The 24602-nt window shown below is 38.7% G+C and overlaps 1 protein-coding gene across 3 annotated transcripts in view; it reads left to right on the forward strand.

Moving 5' to 3' along the window:
- The window catches only part of ZRANB1 (zinc finger RANBP2-type containing 1), a 68574-nt gene that overhangs the window by 8754 nt on the left and 35218 nt on the right, over positions 1-24602 (forward strand). The window contains exons 1-2 of one of the 3 annotated variants that reach the window (XM_040486720.1): positions 13992-14166; positions 15461-16311. In XM_040486720.1, coding sequence (XP_040342654.1) covers positions 14126-14166; positions 15461-16311 — 892 coding nt within the window. In that variant the 5' untranslated portion in view covers positions 13992-14125. Of the gene's footprint in view, positions 1-13991; positions 14167-15460; positions 16312-24602 lie in introns of those variants that run through there. The other 2 variants (XM_040486721.1, XM_040486722.1) reach the window with 2 other exon arrangements.

A 24602-nucleotide genomic window follows, 5' to 3' on the forward strand; every position in this document is an offset into this window, starting at 1 on the left:
AGATATTGGTAAGTGCTGTGCAGACACGCAAGCAGGGTGGTGTGATGGACGTGACTGAGCGGCCAGGGAAAAATCTTCCTGCGGAGGTGGTATTTAAACCGAAACCTCAGTGACAAGAGCTGGCCATATGAAATCTGGGGAAAGAGCATTCTAGGCAGAGGAGATTTCGAATACAAACTCAATGTGAGAATGAGCACGCTGGTAAAAGGAACAGAAGGAAGTCTACTTTTATGTAAAGATTTTCGAGAAAGGCTGGTGAATTTTAATTCAATTGTGAGTGGATTGGGAAACCATCAGGATTTTAAGTCCTTGTGCTGTGATCTGGTTTACACTCCTAAAGGATCCATCTGGCTTCGGTGTGAAGATGGTGGATAGAGTAGAAAACAGTAAGACTGGTGGGAGGCTTTGAGGTAATCTGCGGGAGGTGATGGTGGCTGGGGCTGGGGGCATGGTGGGGTGTCCTGGAGGAAAGCGAAGATTCTGGATTTGTTTTGGAGGTAGCGTCAGTACTGTGTGGTGGCTAGAGACAGTGGCTATAAAGTCAGCCTGTCTTACTATCTAATGTTCATGTTTTGTTCTAGGGAAATGTTGCCATAATTGCGGAAGGCTGTGGTGCACTATTGAGGAAAAAAAAGTGAGAGTCAGAATCTGGGGTTTACTTGCTAAAGCTTTGTGATCCTGGGCAGGTCATCTTGCCTTTCCTGGAGCCCCAGATCCCTTGTCATTAAAATGAATATACTTGTACCTCAGGGAGATTCTAGGGTACGTTAGGGGGAAGTACCTGAGGGTTCTTAGGATTCAGTGAAATAATGTAAGTGTTCTGTGACATAAAGCTCCATGCAGAATTTAAAGTGGTATTATTTCAAGCTGGCAGTTGTTGGTGATATTAATTATGGGATATGGATTTGAGGTTATTGGTTTTAGCCCCTACTTAAAGACAGGTGTGGCATTATTATCATAATTTCTTTTAATGAGATGCTTGGGTCTTAAGGTTTTGGCCAACATTCCAGATTCTGTAAGGGGCGGAGAGGGACTTGAACTTGGATCTAAGACGTGCAATGCATTTTCCTGTATGTGAGAGAAATGAATATGAATATCAAGAGATGGAACTCTGGTCTTCCCATAGTAAATTAGATTTCACTCTTGCAACACTTCGGTGAAAGGCATTAGTGAATCACTAAAGGAAAATATTCTAGGGTATTCTCGAAGTGCTTATGTGTTTGTGTTGGGCAGAGTGACCTAGGAGATACTTGAAGACCGTCAGGAAGGACCTTTTATGCCCTGCTTAGGATTTTTTCACTTCAGTAAGATATTGTTGAAAATTTCAGAGCTACAGAATAGCAACATCAGGTTTTTTTTTTTCCTTTTTCTTTCTTTTCTACATTCTGGCAGAGATGTGGAGTACGAAGATAGGAAGACCAGTTAGGAAAACAGTTGAGGGAAGAAATGATGAACTAGGGCTTGGTGAGAGGTGTGGAAAGAAGGGCTAATTCTTGAGGAATGTTTAGGATATAGGAGGCAGATTTATTTTCTGCTGAAAGAGCTCTTCTGTACCTGTTACATGTTTTTTTGTCAGAATAAAAATGATGTATGTGTAAGTATTTTGTAAATTTATTTCCTCTAAATGTATGTTTATTTTTGAGAGAGAGAGAGTACGTGGGGAGGGTCAGAGAGAGAGGTAGACAGGATCTGAAGCAGGCTCTGCATTGACAGCAGAAAGCCCTATTTGGGCCTCAAACTCAAGAACCATGAGATCATGACCTGAACTGAAGTTGAATGCTTAACCAGATGAGCCACCCGGTACTTTGTAAATTGTAAGATTTATTGTGTGATGTGGATATATAAAAATAACAAATACATAGTTTGCCCAGAACTGTTCGAAAATCATTTGCAGACTTGATCCCCCTTTATCCTTAAATATTACAGTGTATATTTCCTAAAAAATAAGCGCTTTCTGCTACACAGCCACAATATACTGATCAAAATCAGGAAATTAATATTGTTTGATATTATCATGTAATTCTTTTTCTCTTTTTTTTTTTTAAAGAACAGTAATTTTTTTTAGAAAATTTTATTTTGAGAGAGGTGGAGTGCAGAGAGAGGAGAAAGAGAGAATCCCAAGCAAGCTCTGCGCGGTCAAGTGTGGAGCCTGATGGAGGGCCCAGACTCCTGAACCGCAAGATCATGACCCGAGCTGAAGTCAAGAGTCACTCAACTGACTGAGCCATCCAGGCGCCCCTATGATTCCTTTTTTTTTTTGTTTTTGTTTTGTTTTAATGGTTATTTATTTAGAGAGAGAGTGTGTGCACACCAATGAGGTAGGGGTGGGAGAGAGAATCCCAAGCAGGCTCTGGGCTCTTAGTGTAGAGCCTGACTTGGGGCTTGATCTCATGAACTGTGAGCCAAAATCTAGAGTTGGGCGCTTAACTCTCTGAGCCACCCAGATGCCCCATTATGCAATTCTTAATAAGAAAAAGATTCTACAGATTTCTCTCCTATTTTGTCGATTGTTCCATTAATGTTCTTTATAAAGGTAAAAGAAAATCTCAGATTATGTATTGCAGTCTGTTGCCATGTTTTTTATAAGCTCCTTTAATTGGAACAGGAAAGTCTTTGTCTCTCATGATACTGATGTTTTTGAAGACTCTAGGACTACTTGTTTTGTAGAAAGTCTCTTAATATGGTGTGTCTGATATTTGGAGTCAGATTATGTACTTTTTGACAAGAATTCCACAGAAGTGATGTTATGTTCTTCATATAGCATGGCAGGAGGCAAATGATGTCATTAATAGTGTGGTTAACTTTTGATTATTTGGTTATGGTGTTATCTATCAGATTTTGTAATATACTAGTTACTGTTGTGGAGAGATACTTGGAGACTGTTTAAATATCTGGTTAATCCTCAAATTTTCGCTCTCTAGTTTTAACATCCATTGATGATTGTTTTAATTGTCAACGTGGACTAGTTTAACATCTATTGAAGATTGCCAAAAGGTGATTTTCTAATCCAGTTATTCTTTTTGCATTTATTAGTTGGATTTTTATCGTAAGGAAGAGCTTTCGCTCATTTACTTACTTGCGTGTTTATCAGTGTCTGTGTAGATTTACAGATTTTTATTTTAGTCAGTGTTTTAAAATCTTTATTGTCATTGTTTATGGTGATGCTCCAGTTGATCCAGATTTGGCCAGTGGGAGCGCTTCATACTAATTTCTGTGTCCTTTTTTTTTTTTTAATTCAAGATTTTTAGATGTGAATATATTCCAAATTTCGTTTTACTTTTTGGAGCAGCTTTAGGTTCAAACCAAAAGTTCCCGTGGCCTTTTAAAACTCCTGTCATTCTTTGAGAACTGATTTTTTTTTTTTTTTTAAGGAAAGTGTTTCCTGTATGTTAGTGACTAAAAAACACTAAGAAACAGATTTTTAAAAATAGACTCTACTTTTCGAGTCGTTTAGGTTCATAGCAAAATTGAACAGCAAGTATAGAGAGTTCCCTTATATCCTCTGCCCCAGCATATGCATAGCCTCCCCCAATATCATCCACAACAGAGTGGTATGGTTTGTTAAAATTGTTGGTATATCAACCAGATTCCATAGTTTACACTAAGGTTCACTCTCTATATGTGTTAAAACCCATAGAATGTACAAGTATCCACCATTATAGTGTCATACAGCACATTTTCACGACCCTAAAAGTCGTCTGTGCTCTGCCTGTACATCCGTCCCTCCCAACTCTTGGCAACCTCTGATCTTTTTATTGTCTCCATAGTTTTGCTTTTCCAGAATGTCATATAGTTGGAATCACACAGAATATAGTCATTTCATATTGGCTTCTTTTACTTAGTAATAGGTATTTAAGGTTCCTTTCTGTCTTTTTTGTGGCTTGATCCCTCCCTTCTTTTTGGTGCTGAATAATATTTCATTGTACCACAGTTTATCTGTTCACTTCAGCTCATGTGTTGCACCTACTGAAGGACATCTTGGTTGCTTGCATGTTTTGGCAGTTATGAAAAAAGCTGCTATAAACATCTGTATGCAGATGTGGACATGTTTTCAGCTCCTTTGGGTTAAATACCAAGGTGCACAATTGCTGGATTGTATGGTAAGAGCATGTGTGGTTTTGTAAGAACCTGTCAAACGCTCTTCCTGGGTGGCTGTATCGTTTTGCATTTCTATCAGTAACGAATTGAGATTTTGACAATATTGAGTCTGCCCATCCATGAAGATGGAATGCTCCATTTATTTAGTACCTCTTTGATTTCTTCTTTCATCAGTGTTTAGTTTTTCTCACATAGGTCTTATATGTATTTTGTTAGATTTATGCCCGAGTGTTTGTTTTGGTGGGTGTTAACTGTAAATGGTGGTATGTTTTTAATTTCAAATTCCATTTGTTCGTCGCTGGCATATAGGAAAGCAGTTAACTTATATATGAACCTTGTGTCCTGCAACCACGTTATGTCACTTAGTAGCTCTGAGTCATTTTGTTGAGGGTTTGTTTATTTATTTTATTTTCTACATAGACAATCCTATCATCTGTGAATAAAGACAATTTTATTTCTTCTCAGCTTGCGTACTTTTAAATGTTCATTTGTTTCGAGAGAGAGAGGGAGCGCACATGCATGTGTGAGAGTGGGAGAGGGGCAAAGAGGGAGAATCCCAAGACGCCAGGCTCTAACCCACAAACTGTGAGATCATGACCTGAGCCAAAATTGTGTACTTTTAATTTTCTCTTATAACATTAGCTAGAATTTCCAATTCGATGTTGAACAGAGTGATGAGGGGAACATCCTTGCCTTATTACTGATCTTAGTAGGAAAGTTTCTAGTTTTTCACTGTTAAATATGGTGTTACCTGTTGGTTTTTTGTACATGCTTTATCATGTTGTGGAAGTCCCTCTGTATTTCTAGGTTGCCGAGCATTTTCCCCCCCTTCATGAATGAGTGTTGGATTTTGTCAGATGCCTTTTCTGCATGTATTCATGTGATCGTGGGTTTTTTTTTTGGTTTTGGTTTTTTGGGTTTTTTTTGGTCTGTTGATATGAAGGATTATGTTAATTGATTTTTTGAACATTGAACTAACTTTGCACATCTGGGATAAACAGTCTTGGTTGTGGTGTATGCTTTTTATACATTGTTGGATTTGATTTGCTAATGTTGAGAATTTTTGCATCTATGTTCATGAGACATTGAAAAGACAAGTTTTTATCACTTTTTAACTTTTAGTTTTGTAAAGTGTGATATTCATCTGTTCATGCTTAGGACGAAATAAACTCTGGTTCATATTTTGATATGTTTCCTCTATTTTGTGAACTGTACCTGCAAATTGTAGAAAGAAGCTATATTTGTAAGTTTTCCAGATGTTTTGACATTGCTTTTCAAACACAAACCCAGATATTTTATTATTAGATTCAGCAATCAAATATAATTGTTCTTTAAAATTGCTACAAAAGTTTGAAAATGCTTATTCTCAGTTTCTCTACAGACCAGTCAGCAGCGTGTAGACTATCACAGGCTCCTGGACCAAGTTTTGAGTAGCAGCAGTCTGAATACTATACAATGTATTGCTTCCTGCCCCTTGTCTAGTAGTCTGAGCCTTACTTCTCAGTCTTGAACAGCATTTGGTACTTTCCTTATAGATTTAAACATTTTTCATTATGAAAAACTTCAAACATACATACAGAGAGGCTAGGAGAATGAATTCTCATGTATCCATCACTGAGTTACTAATCCATAGCCAGTCTTTTCATTTGTGTTCCTCTTACTTCCTCCTCATGGAATATTTTAAAGCAAATTCCAGACATTTTATGGCACTGTAAATATTTCAGTAGGAGAAGAGGACTGTTTGTTTGTTTGTTTATTTATTTATTTATTTATTTGACCAAGCATGAGCAGGGGAGGGGCAGAGAGAGAGGGAGACACAGAATCCGAAGCAGGCTCCAGGCTCCAGGCTCCGAGATGTCAGCACAGAGCCTGACGCGGAGCTCGAACTCATGAACTGTGAGATCATGACCTGAGCCAAAGTCGGACAGTTAACCATCTGAGCCACCCAAGCGCCCCGAGAAGAGGACTTTTTTAAGGGCATAGATACCACACTGTTAATCACATCTTAAAATTTTAATAATTTCTTAAAAAAAATTTTTTTTAATGTTTATCTATTTTTGAGAGAGACAGAACATGAGCAAGGGAGGGGCAGAGAGAGAGGGAGACACAGAATGTGAAGCAGGCTCCAGGCTCTGAGCTAGCAGCACAGAGCCTGACATGGGGCTCGAACCCACAGATCTGGAAATCACGACCTGGGCCGAAGTCAGATGCTTAACCAACCGAGCCACCCAGGCGTCCCTTTTGTGATTATCTTAATTCATTTTTTTAAAACAGTTTATTTATTTTTGAGAGCTAGAGTGCAAGTGGGGGAGGGGCACAGAGAGAGGGGGACAGAGGATCTGAAGTGGGCTCTGTGCTGACAGCAGCAAGCCTGATGCAGGGCTTGAACTCATGAACTGCAAGATCATGACCAGAGCTGAAGTCAGAGGCTCAACCTTCCCGAGCCACCCAGATGCCTCTTAATTCTTTTTTTTTTTTTTTTACAGTTGAGAGAGTTGAGGCTCTGAGATAAAATTCATTTACTTACTGTCTCACAGTCTTTGCTGTCCTTTAAAACAGGACCACATATGGGTGCTGCAATTCATACACTGTCATTTACGGAGACTTTTTCCAATTGCGTAAATGAGAATGGAAGCCTTTTCTGTATTTTTAATCGATATACTGTGGTTTCTTTTGGATTAGTGTATTAGTTTAAGAGAAGTCAAACTGGCTTTCATAATTTCTTCTTCAGGGATTGCCTCCAAAATTAAAAAATATATAAAACGCCAAAAACCCTTAAGGTGTTTTATAGCCTAGAACCATGGTGAATATTCCCAAGTTGTCTTTTTTCACTCAATTTTAGATGCTAAATTTAGTATATCTTGCTTTGTAAATAACTTTTTAACGTTCTGCTTATTGCTCAACTTTTCAGATGTTTTGTGGTAATTCAGTCTAGATACGCTGTGTGAATATATTGTGTAGTTGTAAAACAAAAATTTGAGCAAAATGTGTGTTAAATAAGTTTTTCTAAGTTTGCTCGTTTAAATATTGTATGTCCTAGTCCTCTAGGAAGGGACTGCTTAGTTAGAAACTCATTGCAGTTTATTAATAGTCCAAATTCTAGGTAATGGGAACAAGTGACTATGGGCTGCAGTATAAATATATTATTTATCACATGGTGTGTGTAGTGTAGTACTGACTTTGGAGCCAGAATGCCTGGGTTCAAACCCTGGCTCTGCCACTTAGTAGCTTTGTGGTTTTGGGCAAGTTACTCAACTTCTCTGTTGTTTCCAATCTTAAAATTTGGTGATAATAATAGTACCTGTTTCATAGGGTTCTGAGGATTAAATTAGTTAATGTATATGTACAGTGCTTAGAACATGTCTGGCATGCAGTAAATGCCTAAATTTTAGCTATTTTCTTAGTTGGATAAAGCTGATCCTGGAAAAATTGTGAAGTAGACAGAGTTGTCCTAGAGGTTCATTCATTTCTAATGATTGGGTAAGCAGTGCGGTCAGCTTGCTGCTATCTTTGGCATTCCTTCCCAGGTTACCCTTTGCTAATAAACCTTTGCCTGCTTGTTCTCCTTGCCTCTGCGATGTAAACCCCAAATTATAAAATCTCCATCCTATTTTCCTGTTATTCATTACACTAGGAATCTTTTTAATTTTTTTTAATTTTTTTTTATTTTTGAGACAGAGACAGAGCATGAACAGGGGAGGGTCAGAGAGAGGGAGACACAGAATCCGAAGCAGGCTCCAGGCTTAGAGCAGTCAGCACAGAGCCCGACACGGGGCTTGAACTCACGAACCGTGAGATCATGACCTGAGCCGAAGCCCGATGCTCAACCGACTGAGCCACCCAGGCACCCCAAGGAATCTTGAGATAAATGATCAGATTGAATGACTTTACGTTATTAGTAAATAACATTTGTAAATAACTTGGGCTTATACAATAAGTGTTTTTTTGGAAAGTGTTATTTTTAAGTAATCTCTACATCCACTGTGGGTCTTGAACTCACAACCCTGAGATCAAGAGTCATGTGCTCCACTGCCTGAGCCAGCCAGGCACCCCATATAAAATAAGGGTTTTAATTAAAATAACTTAAGTGGAATGGAAGTTAATCAAAACAACAAATTTGGGCAAAGTTAAAGTATTGGAAAAAAGATATTTTTGGATAAGATGGTGCCTCTGAGTTTGTTTTGCCTTGGAATATTTCATCCATTTGGTTCTCCCAGATTTTCACATCTTTTTCTTTCTTTTACACAGAACTCATTGATTGTCTAAAAGTTCCAAGTTTGTACCCCTCCTTCCTGTAGCCCACAAATAACAACATCCATGGTGTTTGGCAAAAGGATGGCCTTTTTGTTGGGCTAGGTATAGTAATGAATCTTTGTTTCTGTGGATACTTTAATTGGGATTAATCTGTTTCGTATGAACAGAGAATAGGATAATGAAAGAAATTCTTTTTTAAAAAGATGTTTATTTTGAAAGGGGGTAGAAAGAGAGTGCATGCACGAGGCTGTGTGTTGAGCGGGGGAGGGGCAGAGAGGGGGGAGAGAGAGAATCCCAAGCAGGCTCCGTGCTGTCATTGCAGAGCCTGACTTGGGGTTCAATCCCATGAACTGTGAGATCATGACCTGAGCCGAAATCAAGAGTTGGATGCTTAACTGACTGAGCCACCCAGGTGCCCGGAAAGAAGTCAAATTCTAAATGAGGTAGCATCTTTGTAGTTCTTGCAAAAGGTGTTATTTTTTATTTTCTATTTATGTATGTATGTATGTATGTATGTATTTATTTATTTATTAAAAAAATTTTTTTTAACGTTTATTTATTTTTGAGACAGAGAGAGACAGAGCATGAACGGGGGAGGGTCAGAGAGAGGGAGACACAGAATCCGAAACAGGCTCCAGGCTCTGAGCTGTCAGCACAGAGCCTGACGCGGGGCTCAAACCCACGGACCGCGAGATCATGACCTGAGCCGAAGTCGGCCACTCAACCGACTGAGCCACCCAGGTGCCTCAAAGGTGTTATTTTTTAAATGCTGGGTTGATATGCACTCTTGGAGATAATCACCCCACTTCCATACATATTTAAGAAAACCATAGTCCTGTTTCATCTAATTGGATTGCAGATGCCCTGAGCATTGTAGACCTTTGGTAACTTGTCATAGGTTGTTAAATTTGTTGTTTGGAATTATTATGTGGGGTACATGATTGACCTGTGAAATCTCTGAAACTTGTATAGGAGCTCAAGATATGTATTCACATATATATGTGTATGTATGTGTGTACATATACATACACATATATATGTGTGTATGTATATATGTATGTGTAGGTGTGTGTGTATTATTTCTGTTACTGTCTCGGAAGTAAAGAGTATAGAGGAGGTTGGCAAGATTACAAATAAAACTCTAGTACATGCTGAAAGGGGTAGAATTCCTCTTGAAAAGAATAGAGAGTAGATTAAAAGAAAGAGCATTACTTTTGTGCAAGATTTTTGGCACAGTTTATAAATTTTGTGTCTATGGATCTTCCATTCTAATCAATGGATTGCTAACTGGTTTGGAAGAAAAGCTATTAGAATTGTAGCTTTTATTATGGTTTTTCCTAATTATGCAGTGTTCACATGTTAAAATGTAAACTTTATATTCTTTGTTTTATTTCAGGGACTTTGGTTGGAATGAAGTTAGATGTACTAGTTGTATGGGTAATTGGCTCATTTAATCAGGTACAGTGTCGGTAAGACCAAAGTCATCATAGCAGGTGTTATTTAACCTTTGTTATTTTAACTCAATTTACTTTGTCCAGCTTGTCTGCAAATTCTTGGAAAGGGACCTTAGCAAGTATGTTTAACTTAAATCTACTCATTAGATACAAATGACGTAGATAATTGTGATCTCTGTATAGGAGGGTCAGCACATATTTGAGATCTAATTCTTGATGATTTTCATAAAATTTTGCATACACTTAGCGCTTTCAGCAGATATTTAATGATTGCACAAGTTTTTGTACTTGTGTCCTTTCCATTGCAGGACTTGAACAGTTAACCAGCTCATGAGTGCCTATGGTTTGACACCTAGCTGTTAGCAGTGGACGCCGTCTACTGAGGTCTTGCCACAGAGTGGATCCCATCCTGTAGAATTTCTCTTTTTTGCCTGAAATTGCTCTAAGCTCTACTCCTGACTTCTTTTTCCAGGGCCCTCAGTGTGGTCTGTTCTGTGGGTTTTATAAACACAAGGCTCACCCACATTTCATGCCTCTTGATGCCTTGACCCACAGTTTTTGAAGGCTCGGCTATCTGATTGAAAACTGAAGGCAGGGAATTATACAGGGAACACACATGCAAATCAGTATTCCAGAAACTAGCCTCGAGAGGAAATACAGTAAGTGCCAAATGCCAGTAGAAGTGTGGTTGCTTGGAGTGTACTCGAACTAGTTTGGAAAAAACCCATGAGAGAGAGGAGACTTGAACATTGCTTTAAAGAAGGGGTGGGATTTGCTGCAAGTTGAGTGTGTGTGTCTGTCTTGCTTGTGTTTTTAAGGTAGTGCCTTGGTGTCTGGTCTGGGTGTGGGCGCCGGTAGGGTACGTGCAGGTGGCTGGGCATGTGTGGTATGTTTGGGAGTGAGTCTGTGAGGTGGGCTGTGTGTGTGGTGAGAAGGAGGTGGGAATTCATACTGCAGCAGAAGAGCTTCTGAAAGAGGGCCTTGCTGTTAGGAGGATTTTTCTGGTAACAGTAAGCTGGCTGGATTTAGAAAGGCAAGGCGCTTAGGAAGCTATTATAGTACTTCTGACCTGAACTGAGAAGGGTTGATGACGGTGGGAGTGGGGAAGAAAGCAACTGATTGGACAGAAACCACTAGTGAGAATCGGAGGGGGCTGGGCAAGGCAGAATTCAAGAGGATTCTGTGTTTCTTCTGTGTGGGGCGCAGAGGTCTTCATGGTGTCCTTAATGGATAGTGGGGAAGTCTGGGTTAGGAGTTGGCCGTGAAAGGAAGATAAGAGGTTTAATGTAGGATGTGATAAGCTGTTGGAGCCCTGAAATGAGGTCATATTTGTGGATAGAGGGTTCACCATGTACTCAGTCTTCAAGATCTTGCTCAAGGCCAGTTTCCTCTCTTGTGAGGAGAGAGAGTGATGAGAAAGAGGTGGAGGAGAAAAGAGGGTATGACTGTGGGATTTTTGGCTTGAGAGTTAAGTAGTACTTCTTATTTATAAATATTGCTGTTCAGAATTACCATGTGATACTGTAACATACTAGAAATTCAGCATGCTTGGAATATCATGCTAGTTGTAACTTTCATCTGTATTCCCTAAGATGCTTCCTGAGCATTTGTAAATTTCCACAGTTTTATGTTAATTAATGTTTATATCAACAATTTACACTGATGAGTTAATATTTATATTACTGAATATAGACTTTAAAGTTAATAAAAAGCCTTAAAGACTGCTATTAGTCCTTCATTTGGATGACTTCTCATTTGGAAATAACTGGCAACTGAGCTTCTCTGTTTTTTAAGTAGTTTGTACTTGATGAGGATTATTTCACTCTGCCAGTTTTCTTTCATAGGGTTTTAATAGGTGGTTGGGAGAATTTGTAGGGTGGCTGCAATTTTGAGGAATTGCCTTTCATATAGGTATATTTTTCCTACAGTGTTTGGTAATGCTTCACAAATATGGCCTAAGTAATTCATTATTAAGCATGACAGTATAAACAATGTTTAGTTGCTAGCCTCTCCTTTTCCCTGGTCATTAATTCATATACCCGTAATACTTGTGCCTTTATTATTATTTGAAGTGGCAGATACATAACTGAAAGCAGTTAGCAGTTTAGAAAATGGTTGATATGCTTGAAGACATTATTCAGTCTGTCTATAGGTAGAGCTTGATGCACAAATGGATTCATGGACGTTTTGGTCCATGGATGGGTATTGCATTCGAACCAAGGACTATTTGTTTGAAGAGTAGCAATTTTGTCTGGTTCTGCTTAAAAAGGGTCCAGATTGTACATATTTTATTTTTGCTTTTTATTGTACCAATTAATCGAAGTATGATTCATTGGCTAGAATTTGAAAATCTGTGTTACATGTAAAATTAGACTTGTAAATTAAATTTACTTGAGTATATGACTATATGGTAACTAAAAAGGTATTTAGTAACAGTTTTGTTTTGCTGTACAGTATTAACTCTCACAGCTGATTGCTATTAAAAATCAGTTTATGAATTTTTTGGGGATTTTTGATGCCTGGAAGAAAAATTGTACTTAGTTTCATCTCAATAACGCAAAATCATAGTTGAGCTGATATTATCTTTCTTTACTCTCCAATTCCATTTACTGATTACAACATGTACAAATGGCTGTCTCAGATAATCCTCTCCAATGAATTTTAGTTTTCAGTTACTGAAAAACAGTATTTTGGGGCACCTGGGTGGCTCAGTCGGTTCAGTGTCCGACTTTGGCTCTCAGGTCATGATCTCGCGATTCATGAGTTCGAGCCCCGCATCGAGCTCTGTGCTGACAGCTTGGAGCCTGGAGCCTGCTTCGGATTCTGTGTCTCCCTCTCTCTCTCTGCGCCGCCCCCCCCCCCCCGAAATAAACAAACAAAAAACATTACAAACAGTATTTCTACAAAGTCTAAATTTCCCATAGAGTTGATACTGTATATGTCATTATCTAATATAATGCACTTACCTTAAACTTTCTGGCATGGTTTTGCGATTGCTTAGTTACCTGGGTTTTTGAAGAGGGAGGCTGTTTGCCAGGCATATATGACAATGATTCTTTATTTTTATGGCAGTTTTTTATTTGTTTTTTGTCAGACATGGACATTTAAATGTGTTACGCTGGCACATTAGTCCCGTGAAGATTTGCTAAGATAATGTAAGGTCTCAAGCTGTTCAGTTGAGCCTGCAAACATATAGAAGACAGACTTAACCAAAGCAAGCATGAAATTTTGAATGTGAATATTTTATTTTATTTTTAAATGTTTATTTTTGAGAGAGTGCAAGCGGTGGAGGTGCAGAGATGTGGGGGTCGGGGGTGGGTGCAGAGGATCCAAAGTGGGCCCCTTGCTGATAGCAGAGAGCCCGATGCAGGGCTTGAACTCATGAACTGTGAGATCATGATCTGAGCCAAAGTTGGACACTTAACCGACTGAGCCACCCAGGCACCCCAGAATGTGAATGTTTTAAATGAAATACTGAAATTACTTATGGTAGCCCTGGATATATATTTATTATGTCATTTGTTTGTCACGATAAGTTTTCTCCTTGGTCATTTTATTTTCAAATGGAATGAGCCAAGTTGTTTATATTTCATTCCTGAGAAACTAAAGGAAGAAACTGACTAGTGAATATGAAAATGGCCATTAAATTCGATTGTCCATCTTATGGATGTTCATAAGATAGTTCCTTGCTCTTAACACACTGTGGCCTGGTGTTAGATTGTGTGTAATTAGTGTGTACAACTTAAATGTCAAAATCTAAGCAATATAAATAACCTGGGTTAGGAAAAAAACATAGTTGCTTAAGGCAAAAAAGACTTCAAAGCTAAATATAAGCAATATTTGTTTTTTCCTTTTTCTCATTTACATGTTTATACCACCTTTCTCTCTCAAGTAATAACAAGCAATACGGGTCCGAACTGGCTTATTAGCACTACCAAGTTAATATTAACGATAACATTAGTGCACATACATGCACACTTAAAGGTTTGGAGAAAAATGTCTTTCCCATGTCTGATTTCACTGACTAGCCCGATCAGTTTACTAATTTTATTGCTGCGTTAAACTAAAATGCTAAATACAGTTGTCCATTATTAAAAGAAATGCGTAGGATTAAAATAAAGACTTAAATACTTCTGGATAAAGTAGCAGGCTTCAAGTGAAACTCAGTTTTGGTTTCCTTTACAGGACTAGCTATTCACAGTCACACAGAACTACTTAGCACGCTTTGCCAGTGTCTCCTGAGGAAGTCAGAATCTGAGCCAGCATGAAGACTGAATCTGGTCTTTGGTCTGATTTATAAACTGTACTTTATTCTAACCATGTGCAAGGTGGAGGTTATAGCATGGAAACTAAAACCTTAGTAAGTGATTTTTGTTTTAGCTTTTAAATAATAGCCTTTCTTGTAGTGAATTTGTCCTTTTAACTGAGTTCACGCTATAAATGGGGTGAGGACTTGGCAGACAGAGACACAATACTACACTTACAAAGTGAAAGATTTAGCTTTTCAGGTCAGGGAAAATCCCCGAGAAAGGGAGGCAAAAGCTTCTATTAACTCTGCGTAGGATTTTCACTTTTCTGGTTAAAAATAGGTGGCAGAATGATAATTAGTTTAGGAGGGATTTAAGAAAATGGAGAGTCTGTCTTTAGTAGCCAACGTCTACATTCAAGCCATTTAAAAAAAATCATTGTTAAATTTGCTGTGTAAGTTACTTTATTTATAAATTAGTTGGCATTAAGTCATGCAGTCTACATTTTAGTGTGTTAGTAAGCCCAGTGTACAATCCCAGGAACCTCTTAAATACTGAATATATTTTTAATATGAATTGAGTTTTGAGTGTATCTTAAATATCAAATATTTTGGGTAGGACTATTCAGAATTCTATCGGAGTACGTATGCTACTGGTAGCTGTCTAGGGACGTTCCGTCGGTTTTATTGTCCCAGTCGGTGATGTACAATTTGTATTTTTTTGTGTTCCAGACAACTAGATTTTGAGGATGTTAGGCTGTCACGGGACTTGATCTGTATTTCACGGTGTCACTTTCTGATTGTAAGGATTACTCTTCAGCATTTTTCTTTCTGCCTGTACTTATTAAGAACAGTAGATAGCACTTTTAAGCTGCTTTTCCTTAGCAAAAATGATAAAATTTGTTTGATCTTCTGAATTCTTCAAGGAATCAAACATTATGATACTGTACCTAGATAGCATAAGAATCGATGTCGTTCATAATTTGAGAATGGTTCTGTATTTAAGTTGCTTGGCTTGTGTTCTTTCCTTTCTCTTTGAATCTTAATTTTTGGTTACCTTTCTAAATAGATGGCTTAAATTAAACTTCTGTTAGTGGCTTCTCTGTTTTAACGTGCTTCCCTCTTAAAAAAACGAACCTTCCTTTATTTTCTGCTTATCTCTTTTGCATTCTAAAGTACAATTTCATTAAATCCTGAGGTCTCGGATTTTTCTTTGGAAACTTACCTCTGGTGTCTCTGATGGAAATCAGAAAAATAAGTGTAAGAAATAGTTCAGTATTAAATCTTACATGCATCTTCTGAGAAGTTTATATTTTAGAAGTTGAAGGGTACTTTGGTTTTGGGGCACATTTTCAGAGATGGAATTATGTAGTTACTGTTCTAATAACCATGTCCTAATTATTTATAGCTTCCTGCTTGACATAACTCACTTCAAGAAGAGCACAATGTCAGAACGTGGAATTAAGTGGGCTTGTGAATACTGTACGTACGAAAACTGGCCATCTGCCATCAAGTGTACTATGTGTCGTGCCCAGAGACCAAGTGGAACAATTATCACAGAAGATCCATTTAAAAGCGGTTCAAGTGATGTTGGTAGAGATTGGGATCCTTCCAGCACTGAAGGAGGAAGTAGTCCTTTGATATGTCCAGACTCTAGTGCAAGACCAAGGGTTAAGTCTTCGTACAGCATGGAAAACGCAAATAAATGGTCATGCCACATGTGCACATATTTGAACTGGCCAAGAGCAATCAGATGTACCCAGTGCTTATCCCAGCGTAGGACCAGGAGTCCCACAGAGTCTCCTCAATCCTCAGGATCTGGCTCAAGACCAGTTGCTTTTTCTGTTGATCCTTGCGAGGAATACAATGATAGAAATAAACCGAACACAAGGACCCAGCACTGGACTTGTTCTATTTGCACGTATGAAAACTGGGCCAAGGCTAAAAAGTGTGTTGTTTGCGATCATCCCAGACCTAATAATATTGAAGCAATAGAGTTGGCAGAGACTGATGAGGCTTCTTCAATAATAAATGAGCAAGACAGAACTCGATGGAGGGGCAGCTGCAGCAGTGGTAATAGCCAAAGAAGATCGCCTCCCACTACGAAACGAGACTCTGAAATGAAAATGGATTTTCAGAGGATCGAATTGGCTGGTGCTGTTGGCAGTAAGGAGGAACTTGAAGTGGACTTCAAAAAACTAAAACAAATTAAAAACAGGATGAAAAAGACCGATTGGCTATTCCTCAATGCTTGTGTGGGTAAGTTTCTGCATTTTTTCTGAATGGGATAGGAAGATACTAAAAATGACATGAAAGATATAAGTAGGGTCATTATTATTTAGCATTTCGCTCATTCAGCATGATAGCTATACTCCCAGTATGCATGCATAAGAATCTCTGTATTTTTTGTCTTATTACAACTTTGTCCTAAATTGCCTTCATTTCATTGTGTGTTTTTCCAGCATTAGGGAGAAAAACTTTTAAGTTAAAGCAAAGTTCTTTACACATCAGTAGAGAAAGAATATACCTGGGGTTTAAAACTGCTACTCTATTTATTGTAACAAGATGTGACTGAGGAACACCAGCTGCTGCTTCAGAGTGTTTGTAAACAGTGTGAGCATCTTGTGATGATGGAAGCTTTAGTCAGATGTTAAAAATATCACAAAAATGTGACTCCAAGAAGTTGAACAAACATAGTATTGACCTTGAAAATACCGATGTTAATTTAACATGAATGTCATGTAGTAAATATTTGCAAATTTATGAAACTGAGTTCATGTAGCTAGCTGAATTCCACAGTTCAGATTATGCTTTGTGTGTTTTGTGGTTTTAGTGCTTCCTAAGGAAATTCTGTATTGGTCCCAGTTACCGGCCCAGACCTGTTAAAGGACCAGGACATGATGTGAGAGCAGGGTTTTCTCTGGTTACTAACCTTGTGAGTTAAATAGTCGTGATGTAATTCACAAAAGCAGTTATTGGATTGTCTGTGCTTTTTCTTTTCTTTTTGAGTAGGTTAGCTATTGGCATTTTATGATTTAAATTATTTGGATGGGGTGCTTATTCTGACATTGTGTTTTGTAAAGAAAATTTTTGTAAAGGATTATTTTGAGCGAGAACTCAAGTTAAATATTGCATGGAACAATACCTAAGCCTTAAACATAGCTTAGCTCTGTGTGTATATACGTGTGTGTGTGTGTGTGTGTGTGTGTGTGTGTGTGTGTGTATAAATACACACACACGTATGTGTATGCATATATGTATGTATATATATACGTATTGTGTATGTGTGTATATATACACATATATATGTATGTATATATATATTTTCCCCAGTATGAATTTATCTCTCTAACTATAGCTCCAAGAACATAGAAGACATAACTATATGAACCTGCAAGTCCTAAGAGTAGATTTCAAGAAATCTGAGTTTTTTATTTTAATTTTGCCCTGACAAAAAGAATGTCCCAGGAGATGAGTCCTTCTTAACACCCAAACATAGTAGGAACTTAGTAACTCTTAGTTCCAATTTTCTCCTATTTTGAGCACTAGGGAGGAGAATCCACTGAGCCATTTTAGGCTATCTGTGTTGTCCCATTTCATCCCGTTGATTTTTTTCTTTTCTCCCCAAATTGGGGTACCATAAATGTTATTCTTTTTCTTTTTTTCTTTTTCTTTTTCTTTCTTTTTCTTTTTCTTTTTCTTTTTCTTTTTCTTTTTCCTTTTCTTTCTTTCTTTCTTTCTTTCTTTCTTTCTTTCTTTCTTTCTTTCTTTCTTTCCTTTCTCTTTCTTTCTTTCTTTCTTTCTTTCTTTCTTTCTTTCTTTCTTTCTTTCTTTCATACAAAAGGGTTTTATGTATTTTATTGAGGTCAAAGTCCTATAACCTAAGATTCACTATTTCGAAAGTGAACAAATCAGGCATTTAGTGCATTCACAGTGTTGTGCACCCTCCACCTGTCTGGTTCTGAAACATTTTCATCACCCTAAAAGGAAACCCTGTACCCCTTAAGCAGTTACTTCACATCCCGCCTCCTCCAAGGCCCTGGCAATCACATCTTTCTGTCTCTGGGTTTACCTATTCTGGATATTCCATATAATAGGAATCTTATGTGACCTTTTATATCTAGTTGTGATTGTCTTTAAATTACCTGCATGTCTTTTGAAACAACTCTCAAAATCATTTTTGCCTAGTGGTAGTGTACCATGCATACATTTATTACAAGGTCATGTGGTAGTACACATATGTTTATAGATGGAAATGAAGTACATTGCGACGCTTATTAACCTCTATTGGGGTCATAGAATCCTTCAGAAATCAGAGGTTCATAGTTTTTTCAAGTTAGTGGAACTCAGGATGAGAACTTCTGCTTAGGAATATTTTCTCTTGAAACACATAAATTAGACCAGTCGATTAAACTCTGTGGCTATTACTTCTTGCCTTTAGGATTACTCTGTCTCTCTCTGATGCTGCCTTTTAGTTCTTTCCACATAATCCTTAATGTCTTTTGAGATAACCGTCCTTGTACTTCACATTTTGATAGCTGTGAGTTCATTTTAAAAGTGGAACAAAAACTGCCAGCAGGACCAATATTGTATTTATTTGTTTTTGTTTCGTTTACAGAACAGTTTCTTTGTCATTAAGTCACTGTTCCCACCCACTCCAGAATCTCTAGGGTCTTAGGACCAAGTATTGATTGTATTTGGTTCTTGGTAATGTGCATTGTCTTTCCTATCAACAGATATTTTTGTTCACCATACAATATGGTTCTGAACTGTTGTACTAAAAATTAATGACCCTGTCTTTATTGAGTAGTCCTGTCCTGATTTGTAAACATCACTGAAATATGTTTAAAACTTTTTTTTGTTTACATTGTGTTGGGTTAATTAACAGAAGTCCACATGTACTGAAAATTAATCTTTACCTCCCTTTTTCTGCCTGCCTTATGTTCTCCAGATTTCATCAGATATGGTGTATAATGGCTTGTCCATGTTAGGCATTTAAGAAAATCATCTCTGTGCTCCCTTTGGCAGCACATATAGTGAAACAATCATCTCCAAGGTATATACGCTAATTACAAAATGCTTACTGAGTGTAACATTTATGCTAAGTATAAAATGTGAGACTTTCCCTTTTGAAATTGGAAAAAGTCTCAACTTCTGGCCAGCTTTGTAGCTGGTTAAAATAGGAATGAAGAAGATGCAGTTGTTAAGAAGGCAAAAGTAAACTGAAGTGCCAACAATATTGAGCGAGTTTCTTTTTTACATGACTGTTGAGTGTAAGTTTCACATGAATCATTATTATCTTATGTGGTGAGAGAAGGACGTCGGGGACAGCAATGCAAACAAAACCTGACATCAGTAAAAGTGGAATCTGGGGGTGGGAACCGGGGTGGAAAGGGCAGAGGTGTATTTAAATATGCACTTGTCTCTGGAATGTCTGCAGTTTGGTGCCAGGTATTTTCTGGGAGGTCATGTCAGTGCTAATCATAGACTGCCTTTCCCACTGGATAGATAATGTCCCTCGAGAATAGGGCAGCACTACCTAACGCCGTTTTACTTCTGTTGTAGTGAATTGGTTGCCCCTTGGAAGAATATTTAAATTTGTGGCCCAAGTTGATCCCTTGAAAAGATACGGGATCACATAAGAATCCCAAATTAAATCCGTGTGATAACGTTTTGTATTTCTGAATCCTGGACTCGTACATCCAGCTGTGTATACCACATCTTCTCTTGAAAAGCTAATATTTCAAATTTCTTTCCAACTCAGCGAAGCTGAAACTGAACCGGTCTCTGCATTAAGTGTATTCTTTCACAGTTCTTCTCTCCCCTTTCTAAAAAAATTGTTTTTTATTTTTATTTTGAGAGTGCACTAGCGGGGGGACAGAGAGAGAGAGAGAGAGAGAGAGAGAGAGAGAGAGAGGGAATCCCAAGCAGGCTCTGCTCTGTCAGTGCAGAGCACCTGATGACGAACTGCAAGATCATGGCCTGAACTGAAACCATGAGTGGGACGCTTAACCGACTGAGCCAACCGGTCCCCCTCTCCCTTGATGGCATGTTTATCTTCCCACTGGCTGTGCCAAAAGCCTCCGCCATTCCTGATTCTCCTCTTTTTTCTCTCACTCCTTTCCTTCTTGTCAGAAAATCTTACTGGCTCTGCCTTCGAAATATATCCAGAATCCGACCACTTCTTACTACCCTTGTCCAAACCATGATCCTTGTCCTCTTTTACAAACTATTCTCCACATAGGAGCTTCTCTTAAAACTCTGCTCAGTACTCTTCAGTGATCGCCTGCGTGGCTCACAGTAAAAGTCAGAGTCCCTCAAAGACTCCGCAGGCCGCCCTCAGCTGTGCCCCGCACCTTTCTTCCCCCCACATACATGGTTTCCCTTCTAGCCTTCTATTGCTCTCAGTTTCTCTTTAGCCCATGTGGCCACCTTTCTTCTCTAACAGATGAGCCTCAAGCCTTTGCACTTGCTGTTTCCTCTGTCTGGATTGCTCATTCTCTAGATTGCAGGATTAGTGGATTTGGTCACATATGTTCTTTTCTCATTTGTTACCTTCTCGGTGAGGCCTCTCTGACTGTGTCTAAAATTTCAGCCCTGTCCTCACTCCCTTTCCTCAGCTTTAATTTGCTTTTCAGTTGTCACTTTCCAGTATACTCGGTCACTTTATTATTTGTCTCTTTCTTCCTTAGAATTTAAGCTTTGTGAAGGCCAGGAATTTTTTGTTGTTCACAGCATATCCTTGTACCTAAAACAGTGCCTGGTATATAGCAGGCATTCAGGTATTTGTTAAACCAGTCAGTGAATAAACCCTTCTGGAAACTGGGATCTGAATACATACTTTATGCTCCTTTCCTGAATTTCTGGATTTTTTTGCTTTCTTCCTAGCTTTCTGTATTTTTTTTTACTTTACAGACTACCCCTGGGGCTTGACCCAGTGGGAGCCAACTTGACTTCTCCTTGTCAGAAAAAAGTAGGAAGTTGGTATAATAGAGTCTTACTGTAAGAGGCAGGCCTCAGTTTATCACTAGACAGTCTGTGGATTTGAAAAGTCTGAGGTCATTTCTTTACCTTAAATTCTTCTGTCTTCCTGCCTTCACTGATGAATATTTGACAATTTGATGAATATATGATATAAAGAAAAAAATCATGTGTTTGCTATAAAGTCCTAAAGCAAATTAAATTTTTACTTGTTTTATATTCAGTTGTAGTTGGATCTGTTATTTCTGTTTGGCATTTTGTCTCATGTCTTACACAATAGATGCATCTTTCTTATGTTTAACTTTCCAGTGACCATGCTAATGAAGTTGGGAAGGATTTGAGATTGGGGGTGGGGGGAGGGTGTTGAAGGTGTCGGGGAAGAAGAATCAAGCTTGTATAACAAGTACATGTTGAAACTGTATTTGTATGCTGAAAATAATTCAGTTGCCCCATGGCAGTGACATTATAGAGAATTTGTGCAGCAGTAATGTCTCCTGTTGCTCCCAAGCGTTGGGGTGGTGACCTGTGTGTGCACTGGTGTCCCGTGTTGAGAATCACTGACTTACAGGCTAAATCAGAACCTCCTTATCAGTGAGCATGCTGGAGTGGCACATGAGGCTTATAGTCTGGATTATTCCTGAGCAAAAGTTTGATGTGTTTAAAAATTTACATGATTCTGAAAACAGAAAATATGTTCGAATTAACCTTTTCTTTCAAGTTGTCTACAAAGATAGTTCTATTTGATCTATTTCACTTTTTCTCATAACTATGTTGAAAATAATATTTACGGCATCTGTTTTCTCCATAGATGCCAATTGTATTCTGGCCCCTTGTCTGTCTGCCGTCTCCTATATACCTGCTTCAAAGTGCCAGATGCACCTGTAGAAATACCTAAAGCTTGTATGGTGCCAGACATGTGAGAATGTATTTGTTTGCTTCCACTAATAACTTCTTTCATTTTCGTTTTTTTACCTTTTTTTCATTTTAACAAATTAGCAAGGTATAGGCTTGTTAACATTTAAAAATATTCAATTTATTTGGTATCATTCTTAAGAATTATGCATATAGATGGTTTTTCTCAAGAAAATAAACTTATTAAGGTTGTGTTAGTGTTTTTCTTTTTTTTTTTTCTTTTTTTTTTTCAATGTTTATTTATTTATTTGGGACAGAGAGAGACAGAGCATGAATGGGGGAGGGGCAGAGAGAGAGGGAGACACAGAATCGGAAACAGGCTCCAGGCTCTGAGCCATCAGCCCAGAGCCTGACGCGGGGCTCGAACTCACGGACCGCAAGATCGTGACCTGGCTGAAGTCGGACGCTTAACCGACTGCGCCACCCAGGCGCCCCAGTGTTTTTCTTTTTCTGGAAAAACAAATGTATTGCAAACATAATGTTCCATGGTGACTTTTTTTATTCCTGGTTTTGAGAGATGGTGTATCTGGTCAAATGAGTGTTGTACAATAACCCAAACAAAATTATATTAATATTTCTTTAAAAATTTTTTTAAATTTTTTATTTTTTTTTAATGTTTATTTTTGAGAGAGCGAGAGAGAGAGCGCACACACAAGCAGGGGCTAGGTAGAGAGAGAGGGAGACACACAAGCTGAAGCAGTCTCCAAGCTCCTAGCTGTCAGCACAGAGCTTGACGTGGGTTTGAACTCACAAACCACGAGATCATGACCTGAACTGAAGTCGGACACTCAACCGATTGAGCCAGCCAGGCACCCCTAAAATTTAAAAAAAAAAAAAAAAAAAAAAAAAGTATTTTGAGAGAGAGTGTACATGTGCATATGTGAACAGGGGCAGGGTGCAGAGAGATGGGGAGAGAGAATCCCAGTCAGGCTCTGTGCTGTCAGCATGGAGCCTGACGTAGGGCTCTATCTCATGAACTGTGAGATCATGACCTGAGCAGAAATCAAGAGTCGGATGCTTATTTAATCAACTGAGCCACCCAGATGCCCCTATTATGTTTCAGTGGAAGAAAAAGCCCTTTATGATTAGTTTTTGGGAAATGGTAGTAGTATGAACTGGAATGATAATAAGCTGGTATATACCAAGAAAATTACCACATCAGAACAAAACAGAAAAGGAAATCTTTGACCTAAGACACAGTTGCGATTTTACCCATTTATTAAGGTGTCTTTGTGGCTGACTTTTTAACTTTAGAGGAAACTCAGGGTATATAAATTATTGTAAGGAAATAGAAGAGGCTTCTGTTCTCTAGTTTATTTTTTTATAAAAAAATTTATTTTAATGTTTATTTTTGAGAGAGAGACAGAGTGTGAGTGGGGGAGGGTGAGAGAGAGAGGGAGACACAGAACCGGAAACAGGCTCCAGGTTCTGAGCTGTCAGCACAGAGCCCGACGCGGGGCTCGAACTCATGGACCGCGAGATCATGAGTTGAGCTGAAGTCGGACGCTTACCGACTGAGCCACCCAGGCGCCCCTATTCTCTAGGTTTAAAAATTGTTAACTTGCTAAAAAAATAAAAATTATGAATTTGATGCACAGAGATACCTTCTTGATGACTACCTGAGGGCACAAAACATGAAACATCTTACAAAACACACTGTCAGTGAGAGGAGTTAGTGTCTAAATTTGTATTTTTTTGTGGCCCACTACGGTTTGCTGCTTCTCCTTTTCTGATTTACATGACTGATTGAAATAGTGTAGCAGCCAGAGACGCCTTCCAGGCCTCCCAAGATGTTTAAATCCTAATCCCCAGAGTATATGAATATGCTGCTTTGCATGGCAGAAGGGAAGGACCCTGAGATGGAGAAATTACCTTCTGTTATCCAGGTGGGCCCAGTATAATCATAAGGGTCTTTACAAACAAAAGAGGGAGACGAAAGAACATGTGTCACAGGAAGAAATGTGACAGTGGAGCAGTGGAGGTCTTAGTGATGAGGGGCCATGGGCTGCAGAATGAGGGCAGCCTTTGTAAGCTGGAAAAGGCAAGGCGCCCCCGCCCCGTCCGCAAGGAGCAAACCTGATTTTATTAGCCCAGTGAGGGCCACGTGGACCTTCTGGTCTTGCCCAGATTTTAAGATAAAATATTTGTATTATTTTAAGCCACTGTGTTTGTAATAATTTGTTATGGCAGCAATAGGAAATTAATACAAACAGCATTTTTTTTTTTTTTTAATTACAAATACCAAGTTCAGGGGGTCACCTGTGCTTCTCATCTACTGGTTATAAATTATAGGTTTCCAAGACCGCTGCTTGGGTTCAGTTAATTTGTGAGAATTGCTCACAGAACTCAGGAAAACCTTTTACTTACTTGATGACTGGTTTATTATAAAAGCTTAGAACTCTGGAACAACCAGGTGGGAGAGATGCAGAGGGCAAGGGAAGGGGCTTTCCATGTCCTGTGTTGGCTGCCACGCTCCCAGCACCTCTGCATTTTCACCGGCCTGGAAGCTTTCCAGCCCTCATAGTTCAGGGGGTTTTACCGAGGCCTAATTACACGGGTGAGATCCATCAAATCTTTGGCCATCGGTGATTAATTTAGCTTCCCGCTCCTCTCCTCTCCTCTCCTCTCCTCTCCTCTCCTCTCCTCTCCTCTCCTCT

This window comes from Herpailurus yagouaroundi, unplaced genomic scaffold, assembly GCF_014898765.1.
Source record: "Herpailurus yagouaroundi ecotype Mexico unplaced genomic scaffold, PumYag 163, whole genome shotgun sequence".
NCBI classification, from domain to species: domain Eukaryota; kingdom Metazoa; phylum Chordata; class Mammalia; order Carnivora; family Felidae; genus Herpailurus; species Herpailurus yagouaroundi.